The following is a 26,928-nucleotide window of genomic DNA, read 5'->3' as shown; positions in this document are numbered from 1 at the left end:
GGTAACATTATATCCCCATTCCAACAAGGATAACACCCACAATGTCTGCTATCCTACTTTTCAGTAATAAAACAGAATTCATGTCTGCTGACCAATCTTTCACCAATTCACTTTATCTCCCAACCTATTTTTGTTACTAAAACAAATTTTATCTACGGACTTATTATTCAGTTACACTCTCTCACATGTGCCTGATCCACAAATATGTTAATAAAGCTCACAACTGGTATCTGATGATCAACTTTGGCTCAGTCTAACTCACATTATATCTGCTGACCTATCTTCCATTAACAATGTACCCTGTGTATCTTGTGACTCATTTTTTTTAAAACTCACAAATATATGCTGATTTTTTTGTCTCAATATTATTCACATTACATCCAGTAATATAATTTCCACGAAATTTTAAGCTATACTGTATCTGCCAACTTAATGTAACCTGACCTTTCAGCTACCTTTTCTGCAAATTGTTTCCTTTAGCCATTTTATTAGATTTTATTTCCATCCTGACCTAATTTATACCATTTTTTGTCATTAAATTCCATCTGTTAACATAGTTTTCACAAAACCAACCTTTTTTTTTTTACCTTTGTTCCATTTTCATTGATCTAGCAATGCACAAGTAGTTTAAGATATTTAAACTGAACAAATAATAATAATAATAATAATTAAAGACTATATTCTCTCTCTCTCTTTCTCTTGGGGCAGAGACATTTATAGTAAACACACCTGGATAGACATTACTAATACATTAGGGTCACTGGAAAATTTAACTACATGTGCACATTTTTATATCATCCATTCAATAACTCTGTTATGAAATGCATAAATGGAGTGGGCTTGTTTGATTTCCTTTGGAATGAAATTGCAGAGTGCTGAGAAAGAGCAGTAGAGGCCTCAGGATGTATCCCTGGGGAATTCCATATTGCATGGTTCCCTCCTCTGATATTGGCCCATAATTCACAACTCTTTGCAACCTAATTGTAAAACTATCTCAGAGTTTAATTAATGCACTTGCAGCTGCATATCATAATTAACAAGATCAAAAGCATGTATATAATAAATTACAGCTACCCCAACTAATTTACCTTTATCCAAAGCTTCCAATGATTGATGAACCCGATACACTTGCTGTTTTACATAAGTAACTCTGTTTAACATGCAACTAATTTTCACATTTAAGCTTTTGATTTGTTAGATAAATCGGAAAGGAATTATATGATTTTCAAGCATGATGAATATGTTTTTGAAATTGTAGAGAGAATGAATATTAGCCTGTTCATATTATCATTTCATACCAGCTCTGGAAATTGGTCTGACCTTGGCAATTTTCCACATTTCTTGCTACTGTGCTTTTTTTTATAATTTGGTTATATTAGTTTCGGACCAACAACTTAATCTTTTGAGAGCAATGGGAAGGGCCTGAGATTTTTTATCCAACCAGGATGAGTTTTTATTTCTTTTATCTCAAGAATTCTTTTATAACTAATATGATTGATAGAATTAATTCTTTTTCTCCACAAATATGAGGAAGAGTATTTTTTAAAGCTATCTGCAAGACAATTTTGTTTTTAAAAAAACAATATCCCAGGAAATCCCCCTCCCCTCAGAATACTGAATGGTTGGTCCCTCACACTCTCAGCTATTGATGGTGCTGCAGATTTTCAATATCTTGGGCCAATCTATCAAATTTAGTTCACTATTCAACATCCAAATTTTGCAGCCATTTTAGAACAGCACTGAGAGAAATTTACTTGGTATAGTAAAACATAGGTTCTCAAAAATCTTAATAGACATTGGTCCTTTTATTTTGGATGCAATATTTGCAAAAGATCATTAAATATATTAACTATTTCATCAGCAACATTGACAGATTGATAATTTGCTCTGTTTACTTTAATTACTTTTCAATAATATGATCAATTTACCTCCTTATAAGCATGGTCACATGGTTTCAACATTTTCTATATTCATGTTCTTCTGTAAAGCCTTCATTCAATCTCTTTCTTTTATTGTATCTAGTATTTCTGCTGGAATGGTTACCTTTTTTAAGTCTTCTTCTGCATTGTTTAAAATATGATCAACTAAAAGGTCAGGTACCTGTAACCTAGTTAGTCCATTAAATCAACTAAAAGGTCAGGTACCTGTAACCTAGTTAGTCCATACAAATCAAATAAAAGGTCAGGTACCTGTAACCTAGTTTGTCCAACTTTTACTGATACAATTTTGGTGCAAATCCCAATTTTTACCTCAGATAAGTAAATCTATACTTTCACTTCAAACACTGTCCATTTATAATTCAAAATCATAATTCCATTTTACAGTTGATGCTTGGTGTCTGTACATAAAACCTACCTGGTATGATTTTGAATTATGAGATAATATATTTAAATGAATAGATTAAATTTCTGAGGATTCAAGGGTCGCATCCACATACTGTATTTATAACCAAACCTACCACAATTTTATGTTACACCCCATAGCCAAACTTCGTATATAGTATCAAATTTCTGGTATTTTATTAGTTACTTGCACATCAACTAATTGAAACCTATCTACAGTGAATGTCTGGATATAACAAATACTGGATAAGGAGCCCCCTAAGGAAGCAGCCTGATACTAACATCAAAGTATACATGATACTGACAACAAAGTATCTTTGATACTGACATCATCATCAGAAGAGAGTTGCAAAGAGTACAAGAGGAAATTAAGTGAAGTCAATACTGATAACAAGCTGCAATAAATAATGCTTTAATCCTACATTAGCTTGATGACATTTACAAAGTTTAATTAAAACTGAGCCAAAAATACCATATTTCAAGTGATGAGATGTTCATCCAATGCAACATCTCCAGATTACTAGGCTTGCTCACAATAAAACTTGCTGGATATCTTCAAGTTATAGGACAATTTCCAAAGTTTGATAAATATCTTATAAGAAATAAAGTCACTCAAGTGTTAACACACTTAATCAGGCAAGAGATCATCTCATTAATATGCACAGATTTCAATGTTGATTGTATTTATCCTGGATTTTCATGATTAAAGTCCACATGTATTTGTCAAGTTAAACTACAATCTTATAAAGTCTGACCATAGTCCACATACTGCACATATAAAAATTAAGAATGTAGGAGGATTTAGCTATATATGTAAATCACTGTTTCATCATTTAATAACAGCATGTTGAAATAATATTTAAAACGAAAGATCCTGATGATATAAGCCCATACTCCAGGTCTGATAAAAACCAGCTCAGAAACTTGTAACAAGCTTGGCCAATCAGATAAAAATCAATGCATTTGCATGCCCAAATCTTGCACACCATCAAACTAGTCCAAGATTTTGTCTATATACCAAATTCAATCCGTAACTAGATCTGACATATCATCTTCAGTGTGATAACAAACTCAGCCTCATCTGATGCAAGATACCTCCATAATATGCAGAGTGATAACAAACTCAGCCTATCAGACCCAAGATCACCTCAATAATATTCACAGTGACAACAAACTCAACCAATCTTATGCAAGATTACTTCCATAATATGCAGAGTGATAACAAACTCAGCCTATCAGATCCAAGATCACCTCCATAATATGCAGAGTGATAACAAACTCAGCCTGTCAGATGCAAGATCACCTCCATAATATGCAGTGATAACATACTCAGCCTATCAGATCCAAGATCACCTCCATAATATGCAGAGTGATAACAAACTCAGCCTGTCAGATGCAAGATCACCTCAATAATATGCAGAGACAGGGCTGATCTAATCCCATAGCCCTACAGCCTGGACTATTCATTTTCATAGTCGTACAAGTATATATAAAAAAAAAGTCCAAAGCACTAGCCTGGGAGAACTGGTGGTGTTTTATTCCTATTTCCAAACAAGATGGGCAAGCACTAATTTTCATACTTTAATCGCCTCATCTGTCTTTATCTGGCCATTCATGCCCTCTAGGCATTCTAAATGGTAGAATTTAAACTCTCTTCATTTATACATTCACAACCTGTGAATCTTCAATAAGTGATCATTGATAACTGTCCCATGTGTGTGTTTTCTGTTACTGCCTGATGTCAGATATTGATAAGTGACCAAATTATTGGCTAATCAAAACATTTTTAAAAAAACCAGATCCAATATGATTAACTAGCAGTGTTTTAAAATAAACTTGTAATTACTAATTAAAATTACTCACTAGTGGATCACCCTTTTATTTCAATCTGCCAAGTCAATTTGATGAAATTATTGAAAGGCACTTTACTGGCATAAGTCTCCATTTGCTTTATGAACTGACTAATGACAGTAATGAGTCTTTAATGTTTTTAAATTGATTACACAGAAGATCAACTTTAATATGCGATACAGCATTTAAAGCAAATTAATTATGTTAATTAGAAAGTGGTCAGTGTTTGCATTTAAACAACAAAATGTATACATGTATTATGAAAACTCTGGTAAAAAAAAAAGTTGTCAAATCAGGTGATTTTATCTCTTTTGCATAAAACAAGTTTACTAAGTTTTTCACAAGTTTCCAAGAAGGAAAATTCATGTAAAATTGACAGATAAAATGTAAGTCTGCCACTCCAAAAAGACACAAACTAAACTCAACGGTTGAAACAAATAAAATATGACACAACTAAGTGACAAAGAAATTTCTGCCACATTGGGCTGAAAATTATCCATGGCTTGAATTTACTGACTTTGAAAAAATATGTTTTACGGCCCTTGAAAACAATATACCAAACTGGCATGTGTTGGATATTGAAACAGTTTCTTTGTCAATGGAACCGACAAATTGAGGATTTAATCAACTGAAAGTTAGAGCAAAGTCTCTTGACCTGAGAATGTTCTTATAAATAGCACCAAGTTTAACACCGTTCTTCTGGAGTGCATTCAGCATTTCCAGATCAGAAAATGTCTTCCACAGTGGTCTAAGGTTATGCTGTGTTAGAGAAAGTATTTGTTCTATTTTATTTTTCATTTCATTCTCATTTAACTTTAAAACTGCTTCTCCTAGTGTCATGTTAGCAACTCCAGCTTCAGGGATTTTCTGAGCACATGGACTAGTGTCAAACATACTGTGGTACTCTACAGTTTCGGATTGTGTATAGGGTTAGAATTTTAAAGAAAAAGAATTTCCCCAGCTTTCCTCACTGGTTATACTGGCTATTTAAAAAAGATGTTGTTTATCTTAGGTATAGTTCAAAGAACCTGTAATTCCCTTTATTTTGGTGTATGATTGATGGGTGTAATATGGGTTATAGACTTCACAGCTTGGCCTTACTCCAGATGTGCACCTTTCAAAAAAGTGCTAACTCCACTTGGTCATTTTCACTTCCTGAACTTCAGAGGTAAATTGTATGAAAAAAGAGCCAATCACTTTTTTGACATTTTATATATTTGGTAATTCATTCATTGCACTTTCAGAAGCTAGTACTGTCTAGTCTGGCAAAATAATTTTTCCCTATTTTAATTGCTGCTATGGATAGTGTACTTTAGACTCATTCAAGCTGATTTTTTTTTAGCAGAAGGGAACAGTCCTTTTAGTTAGCAGTGTGCTTAGATCATGTACAATTTCCAAAGAGATGTCAGCCAAATTACATTAAAGTAGCATAGAGGTATGCCAACATTCTCTCCACTGTGCATGTTTAAATACAAACAACTTCACCTTACACACAACACTCTCTCAAAAGTACAAAATAACTGGTGAGCGCCCCCTATACTGTGCTGTACAGGCATTATGGGTCAAAAATTGTCCCAAGACATCATTGATTAAATCCTGAATTTGTGAGCTCCGTTAATATATACCTGGTTGCATATCCAACCCATGCCATACTGCATAGGTGCAAAATGTCTTTTCATTGGAGTTGGTGAATTCAAGACATGGATAATTATCATCCTAATGTAGTTGAAATTTCCTTGTCTCTTGTCTTTATCTTTGATACTTTTTTTGCTGCCACAGAGTCTGGTTTATATCTCTTTGAAAAAATAGATATCACAGATTTTGTGGCAGCCTTAAAATTTATCCCTCTAATTTTACATATTTCCTTCTTTTCTACTTTTATTTTCCTTCTTGGAATCTTCCTTGTTACTATCTTTACAAAAGAAATTGGTAAATTCATTTTATCCAAAATAGAAAACTTCACCTCATTTGAAAACTACTTCTACTTCATCTTTCATAATGAACATTTTACTGAAGATTTCAATATATACATTTAGTTATTTAAATGCAAACACCAACCACTCCTTAATTAACATAAACAATTCACTTTAAACACAAAATGGCACACTTAAGTTGACCCTCTGTATAATCATTTAAAATAACTAAAGATTCATTTACTGTCATTTAATCAGTTAATAAAGGACAGACACAGTCAAGTGCACAGGCTTGGTCGATTGAAATCAAAGGATGATCTACACAAGAGTATTTGGGTTGAGTAAACACTGCTATCATACCAGATTTGTTTTGTTTGAAGTGTTTTGATTGGCTGATATTTTGGTCGCTTTGCACAATGTGCAATCAAGAGTAATAGATCTTGTGTGCATGGGACAGTTATCAATGAGAACTTACTGAAGTATTACAGGAATGTGAATGAATAATGGAAAAGAGGTTAGATTCCAGCATTCAGAATGCCCAGAGGCAGAGCTGCCAACCCTCCAGACTCACAATCAGTGAAAAGAGGGATAAAAATTAGTTAATTCTGAACACAATTAGTGAAAAACTATAGCATTAAATCCAAATCTAAAAATAAAAATAAAACACATTATTAACACCAATTAAATGTACAAATTTATTTGCAGCCAAATTTACTGATACACACAAACTTCATTCTATTTGTCATGATATGATGCTGTGGCAGACTTGAACTTCCTCAACTGGGATATGGTAAATTTGTTTGCAAAAATGATCAGGTGACTTGCCTGGTGGTTGATCCTGGTGTCTAAAATTGTTGCAAATTTTCAGCACCTGTTATATTTGTCCTCATGACAGAAGATATCTTTCACTGTCAATATTGATGATCTCAAACAGGCAGGTTATGTTCAACAAGAAAACTCACAACCAATGCTTTAGCAATGGCAACTTGCAGGACTTGAGTAGGTGGCTTCAAGTATTTCAGGGCTGATATCTGATGGTACTCTTGATTTTTCCAGTATCTATGTGCTTTTTGCTAGCAGTGTGCTTTTTCACATCATCTCTGACACATGCCCACAAGGGATCATATTGCTGCTTACAATTTATCTGTTATACATGTACTATATAATAATATTAATATATAGTACATGTGTGACATGTAAACTGTAAGCAATGATACGAGCCACTGTACACATCCCCAATTCTAAAATCATGGAAAACTGCAGAAAAAGCATAATGTACTTTGACATTTGATGGCTGAATGCAAGTCAGATTTTGGTGTAGTCCAATCTGTACTTCACTTTTTGTGTAATACATTTCTTTTTCCTTGGATGTGAAAATATTTTAACTGTAGTGTAGCTTAATTACAAAATAGTATTAATGCAGAATATGAGACGTGCAGTTAATGATTAGTGGTGTGGAAAAATATGAACACAAGCAAATTATGATATATGCTAATCCTTCGATATCACAAAATTCCCACACCAAAAAACCTGTCTTCATTTAGTGTTTGTTTAAAAATACAATACAGATTCTATGAGTATGTACATGTGTCATTTACAAAAAAAATTCCAGTTGGGCCCCAGTTTTCTTCACATGTATTTGTTGCTGTTGTTGTTGTTGTTGTTGTAGGGTTTAATGCCATTTTTCAGCACAAGATAGGCTATACATGATGGCCAGAATAACTGGTGGAAGAAGAACCCTGGAAAACCCCAGGAAGAACCACCAACCCACAAGAAGCCACTGGCAAGCTTTCTCACGTACCCACGTTAACCAAGCCTGAGACTCAAACCCACACAGACAGAGGTGAGACCGCAGTGATCCAGACTGGTGAGCGCTTTAGACCACTCGGGGCCTATCACATGTATTTATAAACTTCTGTTCTAAATAAAGATTAAATACTTAAAAATGCTTGCTACACTGCAAAATGTAATTGGATATAGTATTGCTAACGTCACTATGAGCAGTACAGGACCATTATTGGCATCTGTGACTAAAACTTAATGGGATAAAAGCTATTTTATTCCTGACTAAAGCTCATTACATAATGGGGAATTCATGATTTTTTGGGCGGAGGCATGAATCTACAAATCACTACTGAGTCATGAAATTCATGCCAAAATCACGAGAGTTGACAGGTCTGCCAGGGAGCATGGATAACCATATAAAGGTAGATAAAGCGATTAAAGTATGAAAATTAGCACTTGAGTTGTTTTGATATAGGAAAAAAGCACTTGTCCCATAATAGTGCTTTGGAAAATTTTACTTGTCTGACTTCAAAAATGACTAGCCTGGAATGTCAGGCTAAGGGATTTAATCAGCCCTGCAGTGACAAAAACAAATACAGGAATGGAATGATGCTAGTAAACAAAATACAGTGAATTCAAAATGTTTGACGTCATGCCAATTTTAATGTATTTCAAAGTTGCTGCCAAATATAAAATATAAAGAATCCCCAGAAAGGACTGACATTATCCAAAAGAAATCTCCAGGAATTAAAGACTTTTTTTTATTGAACTGCTGAGTTTTGAACCATCTCTGCTATTCCTGAGCAATACAATTTTCAAATTAACTCCTTTGGCAACAAAAGTAGATGTCAGACTGGCATCATTTTCATTTAAGACACTATTTGATGACTTTTGGTGAAAACACCATATTAATATGACCATCCATTCAGGAGAATTAAGGACAAGATTTTCAAAATGTTCATTGTAGGAGTCAAAATTTACATCAGATTAGCACCATTTCATTCAGGACCAATTAGCAAAATCAGATTTCTGGTCAAAACATTGCTGACATGGCTTTCCCTTTAGGAGGAGTAGCCATAACAAGATTTTCAAAATGGCTGCAGCAGTGGCCATACCGATATCAAATCTACACCATTTTCATTCAGTAAGCACCATCATAAGAATTCTTCTTATGAAAACCCAATATTGATATGACTTTCAATTTAGGAGGAGCTGCAAAAAAGCTTTTTGAAATGTCTGCTGTGGTGGCTATACTGGACATCAAATTGGCACAATTAAATGTTTACAATTAGATACCATAAAAAATCTTCCAGTGAAAACTTCATCTTAATAAGACTTTCCATCAACAATAAAAATATTTTCAAACAATGACAAAAATTTCAAAGATGGCCATTGTGGTGGTCATAATGAATGTCCAAGCAGTACAATTTTAATTTAGTAAAACACTAGCCATTATAAGGCATCTTCTCACTAAACTCCATCCCACTGTGACTTTCTGTTCAGCACCATTTTCATCTAGTACCAACTAGAAGTCTTAAAAAGTCTTTTAAAGAAAGTGATGTTGATATGAACATCCAATTAGAAAGAGTAAAGATAACAAGATTTTCAAAATGGCCACTGGGACAACCATGTTTAAAATCCCAAAAGGAACCATTTTCATTGAGACCAAATAGACATCATAAAAAGTCTTCATGTGAAAACCCAATGTCAATATGATTTTCCATTTATGGGGAATTGTTATGACAAGAGTTTAAAAAAGACTGCCATGGTGGCCAAATTGGACGTCAATATAGGCACCATTTTCATTTAGGACCAATGATACATCATAAGAAATCTTGTGAAAAAATCACATGCTGATAAGACCATCCATTCAAAATTAGTGATAACAAGAGATTTTCAAGATGGCTGATAAAGCAGCCATGCTGTATGTCTGAGCGACAACCACTTCCATATAGGACCAACAAAACCTTAGTAGGAATGTGTGTGTGTAAAGTGTCAATGCAGTCCTCCAAGTAGTTTAGCAGGAGTAGTAATAACAAGCTTGCGATAACAGATGGATGAATGACAGACAAGAGAACAATTGTCCAGCCAATAAACTCTCCTGTGAGAGAACTGCTCTCCAAATACATCATACTATCAATCACTTACCAGCAAGTGTGTAATCCATATCAAAACCAAAGAACTTGACACTCTCCAGCATCAAACATACTATCTATAACTTACCAGCAAGTGTGTAGTCCATATCAAAACCAAAGAACTTGACACTCTCCAGCATCAAAGATACTATCTATCACTTAACAGCAAGTGTGTAGTCCATATCAAAACCAAAGAACTTGACACTCTCCAATATCAAACATACTATCTATCACTTACCAGCAAGTGTGTAGTCCATATCAAAACCAAAGAACTTGACCCTCTCCAGCATCAAACTGCGGTTCACAAAGACTCTGTAAATAGGAGATATTTCTGCTTTAGTGTATGAAGAGCTGAACTTACGACCATAAGACATGCTGACGTGAAATCCTTGATTTGGTGCCACAAAGAAATACAAGGTATTAGACTAAAGTTCTAGAGACAAAGGGCACTGATATATGCAATGGCAGGCATAATAACTTGCTTTAATGTCAAGCAAGACATCTACAGCAATTTCTTTACCTTTAGCAACAAGTCAATTTTTGTTCTAAAATATAAAATTTACATGTCATATAGGTTACAAAAGAAGACATCATATTTACAATTGATGGCTGAGGAACGACAAGTCACCTGCTGAAGATATCATATGACTGGATGAGTTGCATTTGAAACACATTCAGTATTATGTACAACTGAGGAAGGATAATTTGAAGTTCCAAGAAACTTGTCTTGCAGGACAAGTATCCAATCAAACAATTTTTAAGCACAGCACCAAAATCTGTCTCTTGTCTATATAATAAAGCTTCTTCTTTTCATGTACATATAAACCATTTCAATTGCCAACAACACTATCTCTGTATCGCAGTCAACATATTATACTCTCAATATGGTCAGCTTCATTTGAATTGTCACAAATATACCACACGAATGTTTTGCTATCCATTATGTTTTATTTGATATGATTGCAGCTTGGAGGTTTATTTACCATGCAGGTTATATACAACCAGTGGTTGGACTTGACAACAATAGCAGACTGTCTTTAATACATGAAGTGTCAGTACACTTTCTTTCATATCTACTTCATGATAAATCATTAAATGTTAACTTCATAATAAATTAGGAAAACAACTTCACAGTAAAAATCAGAAAATGCCAACTTCACCACAAAATTGTGAATAATGAGATCCAATATCCAGAATGAAAATGTTCACACACTCAGTGACAACACTTTTTAGCATGTTCACAATATCCAATGTATTATTTTTCTGCTGTAATATTCATGACATAAATGTCTCTATAGCAACACTCATCCTTACCATGAAAGGCCAGAAAGGTACAGCATCCAATGAAGTGCAGCCATAATTTCAATTCACTGTGAACCACTTGCCATTGTAAATGTCAACTGTAATAGCAATGGTAATTATAATTTTGTCACAGTACATGTTTAAAATCTCATCCCAATGGGTAAGCAAACAGAAATAACAATCTACCAGATATACAATATTCCAGTAACTTTACTGCACCTGATATATTGTTGGATTAAGCATACACTTAAATATTTTCAGAGTCTCTAATAGCATTAGACATAATGAATTTATTCCAACACACAGAAAGAATCTGATTAAACTTCCATCTAATGTTTCTTTCACAGACTAACAGAGATTCCATTACTGCTCACTTTACATCTCCTGTCAGACATTCTTCTGGACAAATCAATCAATTTCAACTCTTGCCTTCATAGGCAACAATCTCATGAATGTTTTACATCCAAATATGTCCGCCACAAACATGACTCCCTAGAAAAAACAATCATCAGTTTTGTCAATATTCCTTAGCAGTAAGGTAACGGCTGCATGTTCCATTGATCTGATTGGTTCATGTCATAAACTAATGGTCAGAGAATAACTGTGTTTTATACATCTGACTCATTTATGTTATAACCAAACAGTCAGGGAATGGCCATGTGTTTCATACATCTGACTGGTTCATGTCATACATTCAACTAGTTAATGTCGTAACCAAACAGTCAAGGAATGGATATGCATTTCAAAGATTTGACTGGTTCCTGTCATAACCAAATAGACAAACACAGAAAATTTAGTCCATGGAGTTTCTCTATGAGTACACATCAAAAACATTTGAAAACTTTCCTTTGTTTAGCATTGGGCTGCAATTCATGAAGACCAATTATTATCTATATACAGATGGTCTTTCTACATTTTGATACTGGTTACTGGGTAAGCATCACCATCTTAATGCATTTGTTCAAAGAATGCAGAAATGTTTTATACATCAATCTCTGGACAATTCTCAGATCATCCAAAACATAAAAAAGAAGCCCAAACTGTCTTCAAGTGAATTATATCAATGACTTCATGTCAATGGAATAAATGTTATGAACACTGTCATAATGTCTACTGCTCATGCAAACAGCTCCCATTTAGATGTATCTTAATCAAGCATGCACGCATGTCATCATCCACAAGTAGTGGTGGTGGATGGGTGTCTGTATGTCTTGAAGGGGGGGTCCTGGTAGATCAGTACCTCCCATCAACCTTACAAAATTACATAACATAATCAATATCCATGAAATAAAGGGTAATGTTTAAAACATGGGGCAGCTTTGGAATCATGACCATTGTTTTACTCCAAAAAACTGCTGAATATTAATACACATGTATCTCTGTCTTCCATTCAACATATTCCATCAAAAACATAGTCCAAGCTTCTAATTAATATTCAATTTACTGGCAACATTGACCTCAATTCTTGATAAGTAACTTCCTGTCATCAACACAGTTCCTAAATCTTAGCAAGATTTACCACTAAATTTTTAAGTCAAAAAGGTCAGACTGTTAAAATCTGTCACATCAAGGCTACAGGTAATGGAGAACGAAATTTCTCACAGTCTAACCAAGTCACTATAAACACAGCTACAGCAAAGTCCCATGCTGAAATGCATGTCTACAGACGCTGTCAATATTGAGCAAGGTGTTAATAATTGGCCAAATCAATGAGGTTCCCTGACAGAGCAAGTCAATTTTCATTTAATCCAAACAGCAGCCATCAATCCAATTCAAAGCATTATGACAAGAGCTACACCTAATCATGTGATAAATATCAAGCTGTACAAATTAATCATGAGGAAAAAGTATGTTGAATTAATGCTGGAATGGATAAAACATAAATGGTAAGAAAAAAAAATAATGCAATGTTTTTTTGTTTTCATTTGGTTTATAAAGTTATTGTGATATATTTTTTTTTTTAAATTCTTGCTGTTTGGGAAATTATAATCACTTTTCTTGCTGTCTTGGAAATTTAACTGCAAATGAAAATTATCATTTTTTTAAAATATTTTGTCCAGAAAATGTTCTCTACTGTATATGCATGACCCTGGTGGGGAGTAGTCTTGAAACACTTGGATGCATTTAAATTCTTACATGCATATAAAGAATACTGGTTGCAATTCTGGGTTTCTTTTTTATATTTTGTTTGTGCAGATGCCATTGGAAATAAATGTGCACAAGAAGTCTAATGGTGTTAGATGCCAAGTGGGTTATCATTTTCAGGACAAGTTTTTTGTGGCTGTGCCATATCTACTTCATGATAAATCATTAAATGCTAACTTCAGAATAAATTAATATGTATTTCAAGTAAAATTATTTTCACACTCTCTGCATACTATATGTTGATCCCTTAGAAGACAAAAATCTGTAGATTTTGTTACCTGCCAGTCTCTGGCACTCTCAACCAGTACAAAGATAAAAAGATCTATAAGTAAATAATACATTTGTTTCTATGTAACACCTTTGATTTATCAGAGGAGAACTCAATAAACATCTATAAATCCTTAAATATTTATATAACAGTTGTACTGGTCATCAGGCAGGGAAAGGGAGACTTTTCTAAATTGGTTGACATCCTATCCACACTTCAGCTGTTATGCTGATGAAGACATAACAAAACTTGGACAAGTACTGCAGTGCTGAGACAAGACATTTTCACAGGTTTTATCATTAGATTACCAAGGAAATAGGTCTTTTAACAACACAGTAATACTTCAAAAGCTTGCAAGCAGGTCTTTGAAACTGGCCATGTGTTGAATCATAAAACTGAGTGGCTTAATCAATAAATACATCCAAATAAGACAACACAGTGAATGCCAATTAGCCTAATTTATGTATATGTCATGCACAGACTGTTTTTCAATAAATCTTTAATGGTCTTCTCAGTGCCCCTAATAGTTACTTAACTTACATGCTTCTTCAGGTAAGTTGCAAAATAATACATGCTGCAATTTATCTTATGGGCTGATGGCATGGATGGATTGGAAAGGAGGGGGAGGGGACAAATTATCAATAAGAAAGAAAATTGCAAACAAGTTTTAAAAAGATGCAGGGGAACGCTGAGCCTATGCCAGTGGTGGGTATATAGGAAAGCACCCCAACCAATCCTTAAACTTAAATAGTGTAGACTGAAGTGTCACACTGTCTCTCCTCCATGGAGAAACGTTAAATTTGTTCAAAAATATTATGACAAAATAATATTTTTTTCAAATTCATAGTAGTAGTGTCTATCTCATGGTTTTTCTGATGATCAAAGGTTCCATCGTTATTAATAAGATAAAAAGTAACATTCAGAATCATAACGTTTAAAGATAATAACTCTGTTACTGAATACAAAATGCATTATCTTCTTCAATGAAATGAAAGACACATTACTAATTGTATGGAAAAATGGGAAACAGCCTGGAAGTGGGTGAACATAAAATAGAATATATATGGGTTTGGCTGGCCAGGATTGGCTGACAATGAAAGTTATTTTGCAGGAAAAAGAATCTTTTGAGAGCTTATCCTAGTTGTAATTGAAAAAAATAGAGATATTGTTTTCTTGATTAATTTTAGTTCTTGAACAGTCTTGATCTTGGAACACTCATGACTGAAATTAGCACCTGACTCTTTTGTATGGAATTGAAAGCACATGTTTCAAACACATGTAGGTACAGAAAATGCCATGGCTCATATCCTTTCCTCTACAAAGAAGCTACAATTCCGGGTTTCATCTAAACTGATAAATATAGGTTTGATCATGAGGACTAATTTTAAGTTATTTAATTTTTAATATCATGGTGTTTGCCTAGGTTTACTATGGGAACTGAATTAGAACCCTGAATGTTTTTACTATTTGGCTGAAGAATAAGAATGCAAAAACATAGACGGGAAATCCAAGTTATGAGATGGAAAAACAGAATGGAAAAAAATGAGGTTTTCAAATAATACAATATCTAAAATCAACAATCAAATATTACCAACTTAGCATGGTTGGCAACTACTCACTACTATTGTCCTGAATGGCAACTACTCACTAATATTGTCTTCAATGGCAACTACTCACTACTATTGTCCTGAATGGCAACAATGAGTGTACTATTCCTTTTATAAAACAATTTTGTCACTGCTTATTCTAGTTGATGACATGCAACAGAAAGTTCAAGTCATCTGTTATAAACTCAAAGATTCCCCCTTATGGGCATACTAATCACCTGGACTATTACAACAGTCCTCCAATGACTTTTCAAACTGTTCTGCATAATGTGGTGGCTCATCAAATACATATACCAAGATATTACGTTTTTGGCAGACTCTGAATACAACCAAATCTTTTTTTTAAAATCTGGGAAAGACTGTTTTACTGAAATATAAAGAATGACTATTTTAGCAGCATCCTCCCCGACATCTTAGTATGTTAAAACTGGATATGTTGTCTCCTGATAAAAGGCTTTGACCTCTGTAATGCAAGATGGCTACCAACATGCACTGATCCATCTACAATGAGTGGTTCTGCTGAGCACTTAATTATCACCAATAAAACTATTTACTGCCCAGTACACCAGTAAATGGCACTGTAGCAGTCTCTTTGTTCAAGTAAAACCTAAAAAAAAAAAAAAAAAAAATCCAAACCATTGCCATTAAAAATATCAGATAAAATGCTATGCGGGAATGTCTCTCCAGCAGATGATCGCTATGACAATGGCAATATCTGAAAATCCTAACATGACACAAATCTTAGCAAAACTGTAATACTAAGGTAAAGATTCAACTTAACATTGCAATGGATACATAAGTTACCAACAGATAACTTTCCCGAAAAAGTTTAAAAGACAATCTTAAACTAAATGATGAGACAACATCCACCAAAAGTGATACCGAAGAATCAACATCTTCAAAACATAGGCTTGAAATTTTGATTCAATAAATGGTCCCTATTCTTGACCTCATTTTAAATGAATATATAAACACAAGTCAGATAAAATGTGCACATTCAGAGCACAAATATTAAACCAACTGTTTGACTGGTTATGGTTTTATTTCCTAATACATGTACCAATATATAATTCCACAACCATTCTAACAGACATTTAGAACAAAAATACCAATGCAGACAAATATGCACTAAATACGAATTGTGATACAGTAGTTAACTAAATTTGTACCAATAAATGATTACATCACAACAAAACACTATACTTATGTCTTCCTCTGAGATCACTATATAATTTTTACACAAATATTTAGAGCCAATGAAAATGAGCCGTACTTTGCAAATAATTTCTTCCTACAACGGATTATCATCACTCTAACATGAAAATGAAATACATAAACACAATGAAAATTAACAAGTTTCATCTGCTCTGTGTGTGTGTGTGTGTGCACTGAAATACCTTTTGCTGGGCTCCCTTTTAAACAATTTGTGTGTCACTGTAAAAGAGCGTTCATAGTTATGTCTGTGGTTGTTGTAAACCTCATCATCCATATCCATCTGAGTTGTCATCTTTACTTGTAAAACAAAATATCGTCTTGTTCAACTGCTACAAATAAACAAAAAGGGACTTAATAAGGAAACATGTCTTCTTTCTACAATTCTTAATTAAGCAACAATAGTGCTAAATTCATCCAATCATACAATTCCAGACCAATAAATTTCTAATTAATATCCTGAACTCATCTATATGATAAATTAGGGAAAGAATGGTGATATCTCACAACAGGACAACCGCTTCCAGTGGCCTAAGTGGTTAGAGTGTCCACCTTGGATCTTGGAGGTCACAGGTTCAAACCCCAGCCAAGTCATACCAAACACTTATAAAAATGGTACCAGCAATTGCCTCGTTTGGAGCTCAGCTTTATGAAGTTAGTTAGTGTTAGGACTGGTCAACATGGTGTCAGGATAATGACTTGGTGGGACATGATGCTACCTGACTGCAGCATGATGCCCCAGTGCTAAACATCACTATAATCTGCCAAACAATTAAAAACTATAGTGGTATGCAGTAGCAAATATCTGTTTCATGACATTTGCCCACTGATATAAAGACACCTCCACATTTCCTATACAAGATGGGCCATAACTTAAATTCTGATGCACATATTATGTGTCCTTCTTCAAATGCATACAGAAAGTTTGGTATAAAAATATTCCAAATTTTCATGTTTTTAGTTGCTCAACCAGCCAAGAAAATCTTTCAACTTTTTAAAAGATTGTGGTTAATATAACAAATTTTGACCTAAAAGTACATTTATTAGAGGTTATAGCTCTTTTTAACCATTATACTTTATTTTATAAGTCTTTTCAAGAATTTTCACCTTTAATTTTTTTATCTTGATAAACCAGATGCAGTAAAAGCCATCCTAGAAGTTCAGTGCTTGTGAGATCACCTGTCATCAAAGACCAGGTTCTCCATGCACATATTTATTTATTAAGAGACCACCTGGAAGGATTTATCTCAAACAGTTTTTTTAAACATTTTTCCTTTACATTTATAGCACTTGACTTTTTTTAGAATGATGCTGACATGCCTTTAGACCACATACATGTACTGTGATACATATAAACATACAGAACATATACATATAATGACCTTTGACCCCTTCCAGGATCCCCAGGGTAGGCAAAGGTCAATAAATGAAACAAATTACCGTCTTGGCAACCTATGTACCATGTTTCATTAATTCCTCCCAGCAGCCTGGGGACAAACTGAAATACATATACAGATGAAGTTTATCAAAAATATCCCCCAGTTAAATAAAGAGTGGGAATAAACATTTTCCATGCACACCCCTGAATCTAGTGACCATGCAGAATAGTTTTAAATAAATGTACAAGCCTAAGGTCACATTTTCATCGGAAACCAAGAGTCCAGTAGAGCAGTATAAAGAAAACTGTAAACCACATTTTGAGTTTTACAAGTCCAGGACCAGGGATTCATGTTCATGGAAGAGGAACTCTAAGTTCATGCAGGTGGAGTAAAGCAAATTTATGAGCATGCTGACTAGATGATGCACATATACACTGATTCACAGACAAGCAGTATATCTCAATTCCTACTTTCTCTTTGAAAATGGTTTCTACTGCAGAAATAGTAACAATAGATCCAATCAGACACAATCCTTTGCTTATATTTTTAATGTACTTACTGCTGCTGGTATGAGGTCTAATGGATGATGTCTTTAGGACTATGAAGTAAAGAGCCCACATGAACCTGAGATCACTCACCTGGCTGATATTTGCCTTATACCCAAATGCAATCTGAATGAGTTAGTAGTCTGCTGAAATTTCTCCAATGCTGTAAACTGCAAATGTTATGAAAACAATGCTTCAAAGTTTCACTAGTTTTTGCATTGACTCCATATCAACATCATCTGTTCAGTTCTAAAAGGTCTCAAAGAAAGGGTGCTTTTTGTTACTGTTGATCAAATTTTTGTGTGGGTATGTTTCTTTGAGTTTTTTATATAATCAAGTTGTATAAATGGTTGTTTATTATTTTAAATAATGGCAGTCATAGACGATGAATTCATTCATACAATTTAAAACCCATTAATACCAGAATGGTTTCTGACAAATTAAATTTAGTGGTTTTGAGAAGAATCTATTTGAAATAGTTGTCATTTTTAGCAATGGTAGCAATAATTAACAGCAGATTGGCATCATTTCTAATTTTGATAGGTCTTCATGCCAGGAAGCTTTCGGTCAAATTTTCAGATCCTGTTTGGCGATATTTCAGAGAAAAAAAATCATTTAATGGTTATTATTTTTAGTAATGGTGGCCATATTTTATGTGAGACTAGCATAATTTGAACACAATGAAGTTCTGTCCATCTGTTTTGAGATGTTTCAAAGTTTTCTACTCTAGTAATAATGGTGAAAACTGATGGCAGAGCTGCGTCATTTGTATAAACCAGACAGGTCTTAACACATTAACCCCTGGTGACGAGTTTACATGGCAGGAGGTAGTAGCCTACTGCCAAGCTCTGTAGTGTCAAGGTCATGCATGATACACTAAAGTGGGTGGTATTAGAGAAAGGTAGACAGATATAGCTCTATATCGATACCAAATAATCTGAATTTCTAGTTGCACTACAAAATACAGAGGGAAAAACCTCAATTTTTTGACCCAATTTTTTTCTACCCAAAATTCGTCCATAGTCGGAATCCGATTTTGTGTATGGATTTTAGACTTTTTGGTCTCAAATCTAAGGCAGACTGGTATGAACTGCAAACAGATAGATGAACCTTGGTAAAAAGTAAGATAAGATGGGCATTTGGAATAAAGAGTGGTCTCGATACAAAAATAATGGGTTAGTTAAGCACAAAAAAAACAAGAAGAAAAAAAAAGACCTCCAACTTTTACCCTTCTACTCATGCGCGAGCCAAATAGCCAAAGAAAAACAATGTTTCTAACACAACTAGGCAGTATGTTATTGGAAGATCACCTGGAAGTTGGTGTTTTAGGATGTATTCAGAAATAGCTTTCAAAATGTGTTTCCTACTTGAATTTCAGACGAAAACAACAAAAACCTCCAGTGGTTAATGTGTTAATGGGTGCATTTTGATGACGTCACCGAATTTGAATATTCCTTGTGTATTTAATCACTTGTGCATCAACATTGCACATAAATTACAAATTTAGCGATTCCTTGATGATTTGTAAAAAAAAAAATCAAAAATCCTTGTTAACACATTAACCCCTGGTGATGAGTTTACGTGGCAGGAGGTAGTAGCCTACTGCCGAGCTCTGTAGCGTCAAGGTCATGTATGATACACTAAAGTGGGTGGTATTAGAGAAAGGTAGACAGATGTAACTCTACAATGATACCAAATAATCTGGAATTTCTAGTTGCACAAAAAAATACAGAGGGAAAAAGCTCATTTTTTGACCCGATTTTTTCTACCCAAAATTTGCATGTGGTCAGAATTTGATTTTGTGTCCGGATTTTAGACTTTTTGGTCTCAGATCTAAGGCAGACCGGTATGAACTGCAAACAGACATATGAACCTTTGCTCTAAATGGAAAATCTTACTCTAAATCTACAGTCTTTTTCACTATTTTTAAGCAACACTTTAAATTGTGTAAAGTTTTATGACAGAAAGGCCAGGTCTTTGACCTCTAGAATGAACAAAACAAACAAATATGAATTACACTAAATGTAATATGCCCAACAAACCACTAACTCCTCTATTAGCACTGATTATGACTAAAGTTTGCATTATACAAAGTATGTAATCTACTTTAACATGTCAACAGCCATTTCATACAGAATTTCTACTACAATAAGCAAAGTGGATGTACAATATAAATTAAAAATATGGGAAATGGCTTATCATTGGATAAGGCTTCAAAAAGTAGTGGACTGGCTTATCATCATTCATGTGTCTATCAATGAAGAAATATTGTAATCAGGAAACAAACAGGCAGAAAGCCTTGCAAAAAAGATGGTATTGTTGCAAAAATTTGTCCTCCCATTATGGAGAACCATAAAATTCCTGAACATTGGATCACCTCCAGGACATCCCACACATATCTGCCTACATGTACTGACACTTTGTTCTTTTCGAAGGGAGCAGTAGTAACTTAGTGGGACATTAGTACAGGGTGGGGATCTCAATCTGAAGTGGAGCAACCAATGGAAGCTGGTTATTTGCTAATACTTCCTGGTTAGCAAAGGAGAGAAACAGACTCATAATTCCAAGCGAACATGATACAGCACTACATGGATAGGACATGAAACTTGCTCCTTCACCAAGATGATAGGGCAAGCAAGCAAGAAAACTGTCTTAAGGGTAAGGTTCTTGAAGAAGCTCCATCAAATGCATCTGAAGTGGTTTATTAAGAGATCATAAAACACAAGAGAGTTTCCAGTTAAGCAGGACAGAGTAAGACAATGGTCTTTGCAGCTCAAGATAACTACTGGTAATCTGATCTGCTAAGGGAGAATATGTACCGATGACATGGCCTTTTGAAAATCTTAGTGTTAGAAAGGGCTGCTCAATAACCCTTAACAAAGCAAACCCAGCATTGTCTCTCTTCAAAACAGAGGAGAAGAAAATCAGAATATCAGCCATTTCCCTCATAGCGGGACAGCTGGGCCTGACACATTTCACTACACCATTCACAAAAGATTCTCCATTGGCATCATACACCTTAGATGTCAATGGTCTCCAGGATTAATTTGGCTACTGTGATCAAAATCTTTTCTATGTGGAGAGATCATTACAGATGAGCCAAGTGTGAAGGTGGAGATTATGGAGGCTGTTGTGAAGAAGGGAACCCCTGTGCTACGACAGGAGGTCCACCTTTTAATGTAATTTTTTACAGCAACGATGGATTAGCAACAACTAGAGTTTTGGTGATCTGCCAGTACAATCGCTGACCTTGTGTTCATTGATCAGTGCTAATTTCAAGCAATGGCATCATCATTCATGGAAGATTACTAATATCAGAAGCTGATCAGCCAAATTATCTCTCCCAGTAGAACATTAATAAATAGTATTAGAGGCTTGATTTGTCAAACAAAAGTACTACTTTATGGCTAATATTAGATGCTTGATCAGTCAAATATCTCTCTGAAAACAACTAATATAAAAATGTTTGATTAGCCTAACACTTCCGTGCTTATTCAACAAAACTATCACTCTCAATAGACTGTTAATATCAGATGTCAACCAGCCAATAACTCCAAGCATACTGCTAATATCAGATACCTGATCAGTCTATCACACTCAATAGACTTATATGGTAAGATGATCAGCCAAACTATCACACTCAGTATACTTACACTGTAAGAAGATGATCAGCCAAACTCTCACAATCAGTAAACTTATATTGTAAGAAGATGATCAGCCAAACTCTCACACTCAGTAGACTTATACTGTAAGAAGATGATCAGCCAAACTCTTACACTCAGTAGACTTATACTGTAACAAGATGATCAGCCAAATTATCACACCCAGAAGACTACTAGTATCAGAAGATGATAAGCCAAACTATCACACCCAGTAGGCTAGTACTAATATTAGTACCCTTACTCCTACCTCATGGACAGGGTACTAACATGAGCATATATGTGTCAATGGAGCAAGACGGGTGTGATTCACACCGACACTCTTTTAGCCTAATAATAATACTTTGAACATATTCCTTGCATATAATGAAATAAATTGAGTAGTCCTCTTATTTAATACCGAAAGTATAGAAAATCATTGTAGAAATAGTTGTAAAATCTTGTTTACCTGTTTTAGCCGATATTTTAGTTTAGATCGTCTGCCATATTAGTTCAAGTAATGAAAACTTCCATTCTCAGCTTTGTTTGTTTGTGTGCCATATAAGGACACTGACGCCTTATTTGGAAACGTAAACAAATCGTAGTAAAAATTTCGCACCGTTTGGTTCAGAAATTCTGTGCATTAAAATATGGTTTATCTGCAACTTTGAAATTCCACCAAGAAGTGATTATTCACCACTTGATTGATAATAACATAGCATAGAATATCTAAATATGGTCTCGCAAGCCTTATGTAGAAAAGGGGTTATGGCAAGAGTCTCGTGTTATCTGTCATGGCGGACAGGGTGAGGTTAGTGTAACCATGCCAATTTATTTTATCGTGTAAGGGCTTAATAAATTCAAAATAAGCCAAACTTCTTTCACAACATGATTATACTTATGTAGTAGATTTCTACAGTTTGTTTTTCTGACTTTAGTGATGAATTTTTTTGCTCTATTACATGATATGGGATCAGTTCGCAGCCTCAACCACAACAAATCAAGTTGAGGCTATGACATAGTAGCTACCAGCAGACTACTAGTGTCAGAAAATGACAAGCCAAACTATCACACCCAGTAGACTACTAGTATCAGAAGATGCTCAGCCAAACTGTCCCACTCAGTAGACTTATACTGTAAGAAGATGGTCAGCCAAACTATCATACTCAGTATACTTACATTGTCAGAAGATGATCAGCCAAACTATCACACCCAGAAGACTACTAGAATCAGAAGATAAGCCAAACTATCACACCCAGTAGACTTATACTGTAAGAAAATGTTCAGCCAAACTACCACACTCAATAGACTTATACTGCAAACAATCTGAATCCGAAAGGGAAATGGGGAGGTGTGCCAGTGATGTACCTCCAGAAAACTAACCAGTAGGTGGCCATCAAGACTCAAAGGAAATAATAACCGTGTATTTAAAAAAAAAAAGGCACTTTTGTGAATAATGTGACTAAATGTACATTATCATTTTGCATGTAAATCTGGGGGGAAATGCACGTGGGTCAGTACTGCTCGTCATATATGTGAAAGGGGACTTTCATTTCAATGCAATGTTGCCGATCCCAGGGGACATTCCCTAATCTACCAGTGTCTACCTAATTTTAGCAAATCGTCAAATCGTGATAGTGGGACATTGGTACATACAATTTCCCTTCACGGCTCACCATATGCGCAACACTGCTTTTAATAAATTAGTGAACGCAGTTTATGCAGGCGTTGTCTATAAAAGTGCCCCACCTTACCCTTTACTTCAAATTTCATAAATTCTTTCTAAAGCTTTAACAAGAAAGGTCAAAATCTATCTGTTAAGTATGGCACAATAACTAACAGTTTAGTGCGTATACAAATCATCTTAGAAATGTCTATATGCATAAGATAAATAACGTAAAATGTAAACTTGCGCAGTCAAACTGAATATTTTTCTAGTCGAGGTAGATAACGACCAGCCACTAGCGTGAAGTGTAGAGGGCTACCAAATATTATTGTGTCTTTCTCAACCTCCACTAAAGAAACTCATGAATTATCTCCCCTATGTTCATCTTCCCGTTCACGCAAGTACACGTTCAATAGGACATAGTACACAATTAATTGTACTATATGTTCTCTACATTTGTTTCTCAGTACTGACCTTTCCACTGTGTGACAATCAATGCAAATCATATGTTAATCTAAAATACCTTCAAAGATGACTTCACGGTGAAGTTCTTGTCAAAGGTTGACCTGCTCTTTTTTTAGATCATTGACTGTCAACATAACAGCATGTAACCAGAACACGTATTTCACTTCCGGATCATCACCAATTCCTTATTACTAACTGTGCACTGTCGCCAAAATACATACAGACAACAACACCCTGAGCTCATATTATCAAGAATAAACAGTTACCTTTAAATCCCTACCAAAAATGCATAAATAAAACTCTTCTATCACCACCAAAATGAGAGAGGAAAAAATGTTCTAAAAATAGACTTGAACAAGTATTAATTGTGATGTAATTCCAATAGAATCACCTTTTTCTATTTTTTTTTTTCACACCCATCTTACGTCTATATGTGAATAACAGCGAATAAAGTGTATGAGAAGATGACAGTAAGAAAAAAGGTTCACGAAAAGAAAAGCGATTGGGCGCTACAGTTCGAGAATAAAATTAACTCAAAATTCCAATAATATTCTTTGATGTAGATTATGCATTACTTATTTATAAGCTGAATTTAAAGCCACGATCGTGATATTCGGAACCACAGCCGCGTGCTCAGTGTACGAAAGAAACGTAGAAATATTTATCGACACATGAAAAAACGTTTTACACCTTTTGTTATCAAAGAATACATGGTGGATTAAATTAAATATATCTGGAGTTATGTTTAAAATAATTGAATCTGTCATAGTTTGTCTCTCCCTTAGATGTATTGAATGGCTGGATTTTATCTTAGGCGCATTAAAAAAAAATTTATAAATATCTTAGGAACATTACTTAATTAGGTAGTCGACTTGTAAATAAGGTTTAAACTTGAACATTTCCCATTATGGTAGGTTTTTTAAAGTTTTTTATTTTTTTATTTAAGCCAGATGTGAGATCACCTCAGATACCTGTATCTAAGTCTTTTGAATAAATTAGCTGTATTGTACCTTTTCTGGCAAAAGCACATCAATAACTTTATTTAAAAACTATCCATATAATAAAAATCTTCTACCCCAGTCACATACTACAAAATGTAACAATGAAAATCTTATGGACTAATAAATCTGTTAGTCTATAGGATTTTCTTTCTGTCATTGTTTTATTTTGATAACAGTTAGATGATTAGTTAGCCTGTATTATTCCAGCAATGGAATCCTTAACTTATTAAGGTGGGTTTGTGCAATACATCTTACCAGTCAATCACTATATATATATATATATATATATATATATATATATATATATATATATATATATATGTCCCTGGACCAAGTAGATGCAGAATCACACCTTGAGAATAAATCTGACTGCATTTTTTAGTTTAACAAGCACTAATGTTTTCTACATCACTTAACATTTAGAGTGCATCTCTTATAAATATTTTCCTAATTGTTAGTCTAAAACATATTGCAAAGCAAACAACTGCTGTTTCACAGATAGCTGATGCATTCCGGAAAATTGGTAAATATTATGAACATGTTGCAGTTTCACATTCAGCCCTTCTTTTCTTAAATGCTTTTTACATTTCAGTAATTTTGGTGCCAGTAATAGTCTACATCAGCCAATCATCCACACCTTGTACTGTACATGTACATTACCATTCTAAAACGCATTATCCTACATGTTATATGTCCTCTATTTTCAAGAGTTTCCTGCAATTTTGGTCTCCATCCCACACTCATGCATAGAAGATATCTCCCACATCTAGCAACAACAAAACATAAAGGGTCAAAATTTGTTTATCAAACCTCTGAGTAACTTAACAAATGAAAGACTAGAGTCGCTGGTAGAAATGAGTTTAAAAATTGAATACAGGTCATCATTCATTAGTCAAATTGATAATGCTTGCTGCACATATTTCTAGCATGTGTTTTAAACTTAGATTATTGCTATAAATTTGGAATATTACTACTGTGATCAGGAAGTTATTTTACTTAAAACTTGACAAATATATTCTTGGATAAAAGTTCTCTCTTATTCATTGTCTTAGAAATTCTCTCAGTTTTAGGATTACCTGTACCTATCAACCGGTATGTCAGAGTAATTAGAGATGAGACACATCCACAGATAACTGTAAAGGTGGGAAAATATTTAAAAATGTGAGATTTTATCAAATATTTTCATGCATTAACTTTGAAAATATTTATGCCTAAATTAATTTCTCTTTTTTATTTCATTTTAGAGACAAAAACATTGTTAAAATTATATGTAGTATAAATTCTCCAGCATTTTTAGAGTAAGTATTTAGCTGATGTACAGTGGCAGTAATGTGTATCAGTTATTACCACACTAATACACATAAACATATTGTGAAAACCGTTTAACATACAGTACCCAACCAATACACATAAACATATTGTGAAAACCATTTAACATACAGTACCCGACCAATACACATAAACATATTGTGAAAACCATTTAACATACAGTACCCCACCAATACACATAAACATATTGTGAAAACCATTTAACATACGGTACCCCACCAATACACATAAACATATTGTGAAAACTGTTTAACATACGGTACCCCACCAATACACATAACCATACTGTGAAAACCATTTAACATACATTACCCTATCAATACACATGTGTATTGATTGAAAGTG

General features: G+C 34.2%; 1 protein-coding gene across 2 annotated transcripts in view; it reads right to left on the bottom strand.

The window, feature by feature from the left end:
* The window catches only part of LOC149772705 (cytosolic purine 5'-nucleotidase-like), a 329,115-nt gene extending 304,988 nt beyond the window's left edge, over positions 1-24,127 (bottom strand). The window contains exons 1-3 of one of the 2 annotated variants that reach the window (XM_089947470.1): positions 24,036-24,127; positions 16,746-16,892; positions 10,265-10,338 (exon numbers count right to left, since the gene is read on the bottom strand). In XM_089947470.1, coding sequence (XP_089803596.1) covers positions 10,265-10,338; positions 16,746-16,855 — 184 coding nt within the window. In that variant the 5' untranslated portion in view covers positions 16,856-16,892; positions 24,036-24,127. Of the gene's footprint in view, positions 1-10,114; positions 10,149-10,264; positions 10,339-16,745; positions 16,893-24,035 lie in introns of those variants that run through there. The other variant, XM_089947471.1, reaches the window with a different exon arrangement.
* Positions 24,128-26,928: the final 2,801 nt, after the last annotated feature.

Source organism: Sinohyriopsis cumingii, unplaced genomic scaffold, assembly GCF_028554795.1.
Source record: "Sinohyriopsis cumingii isolate HCF-2022 unplaced genomic scaffold, ASM2855479v2 utg001237l, whole genome shotgun sequence".
NCBI classification, from domain to species: domain Eukaryota; kingdom Metazoa; phylum Mollusca; class Bivalvia; order Unionida; family Unionidae; genus Sinohyriopsis; species Sinohyriopsis cumingii.
This window is presented reverse-complemented; position numbering and strand designations above follow the sequence as displayed.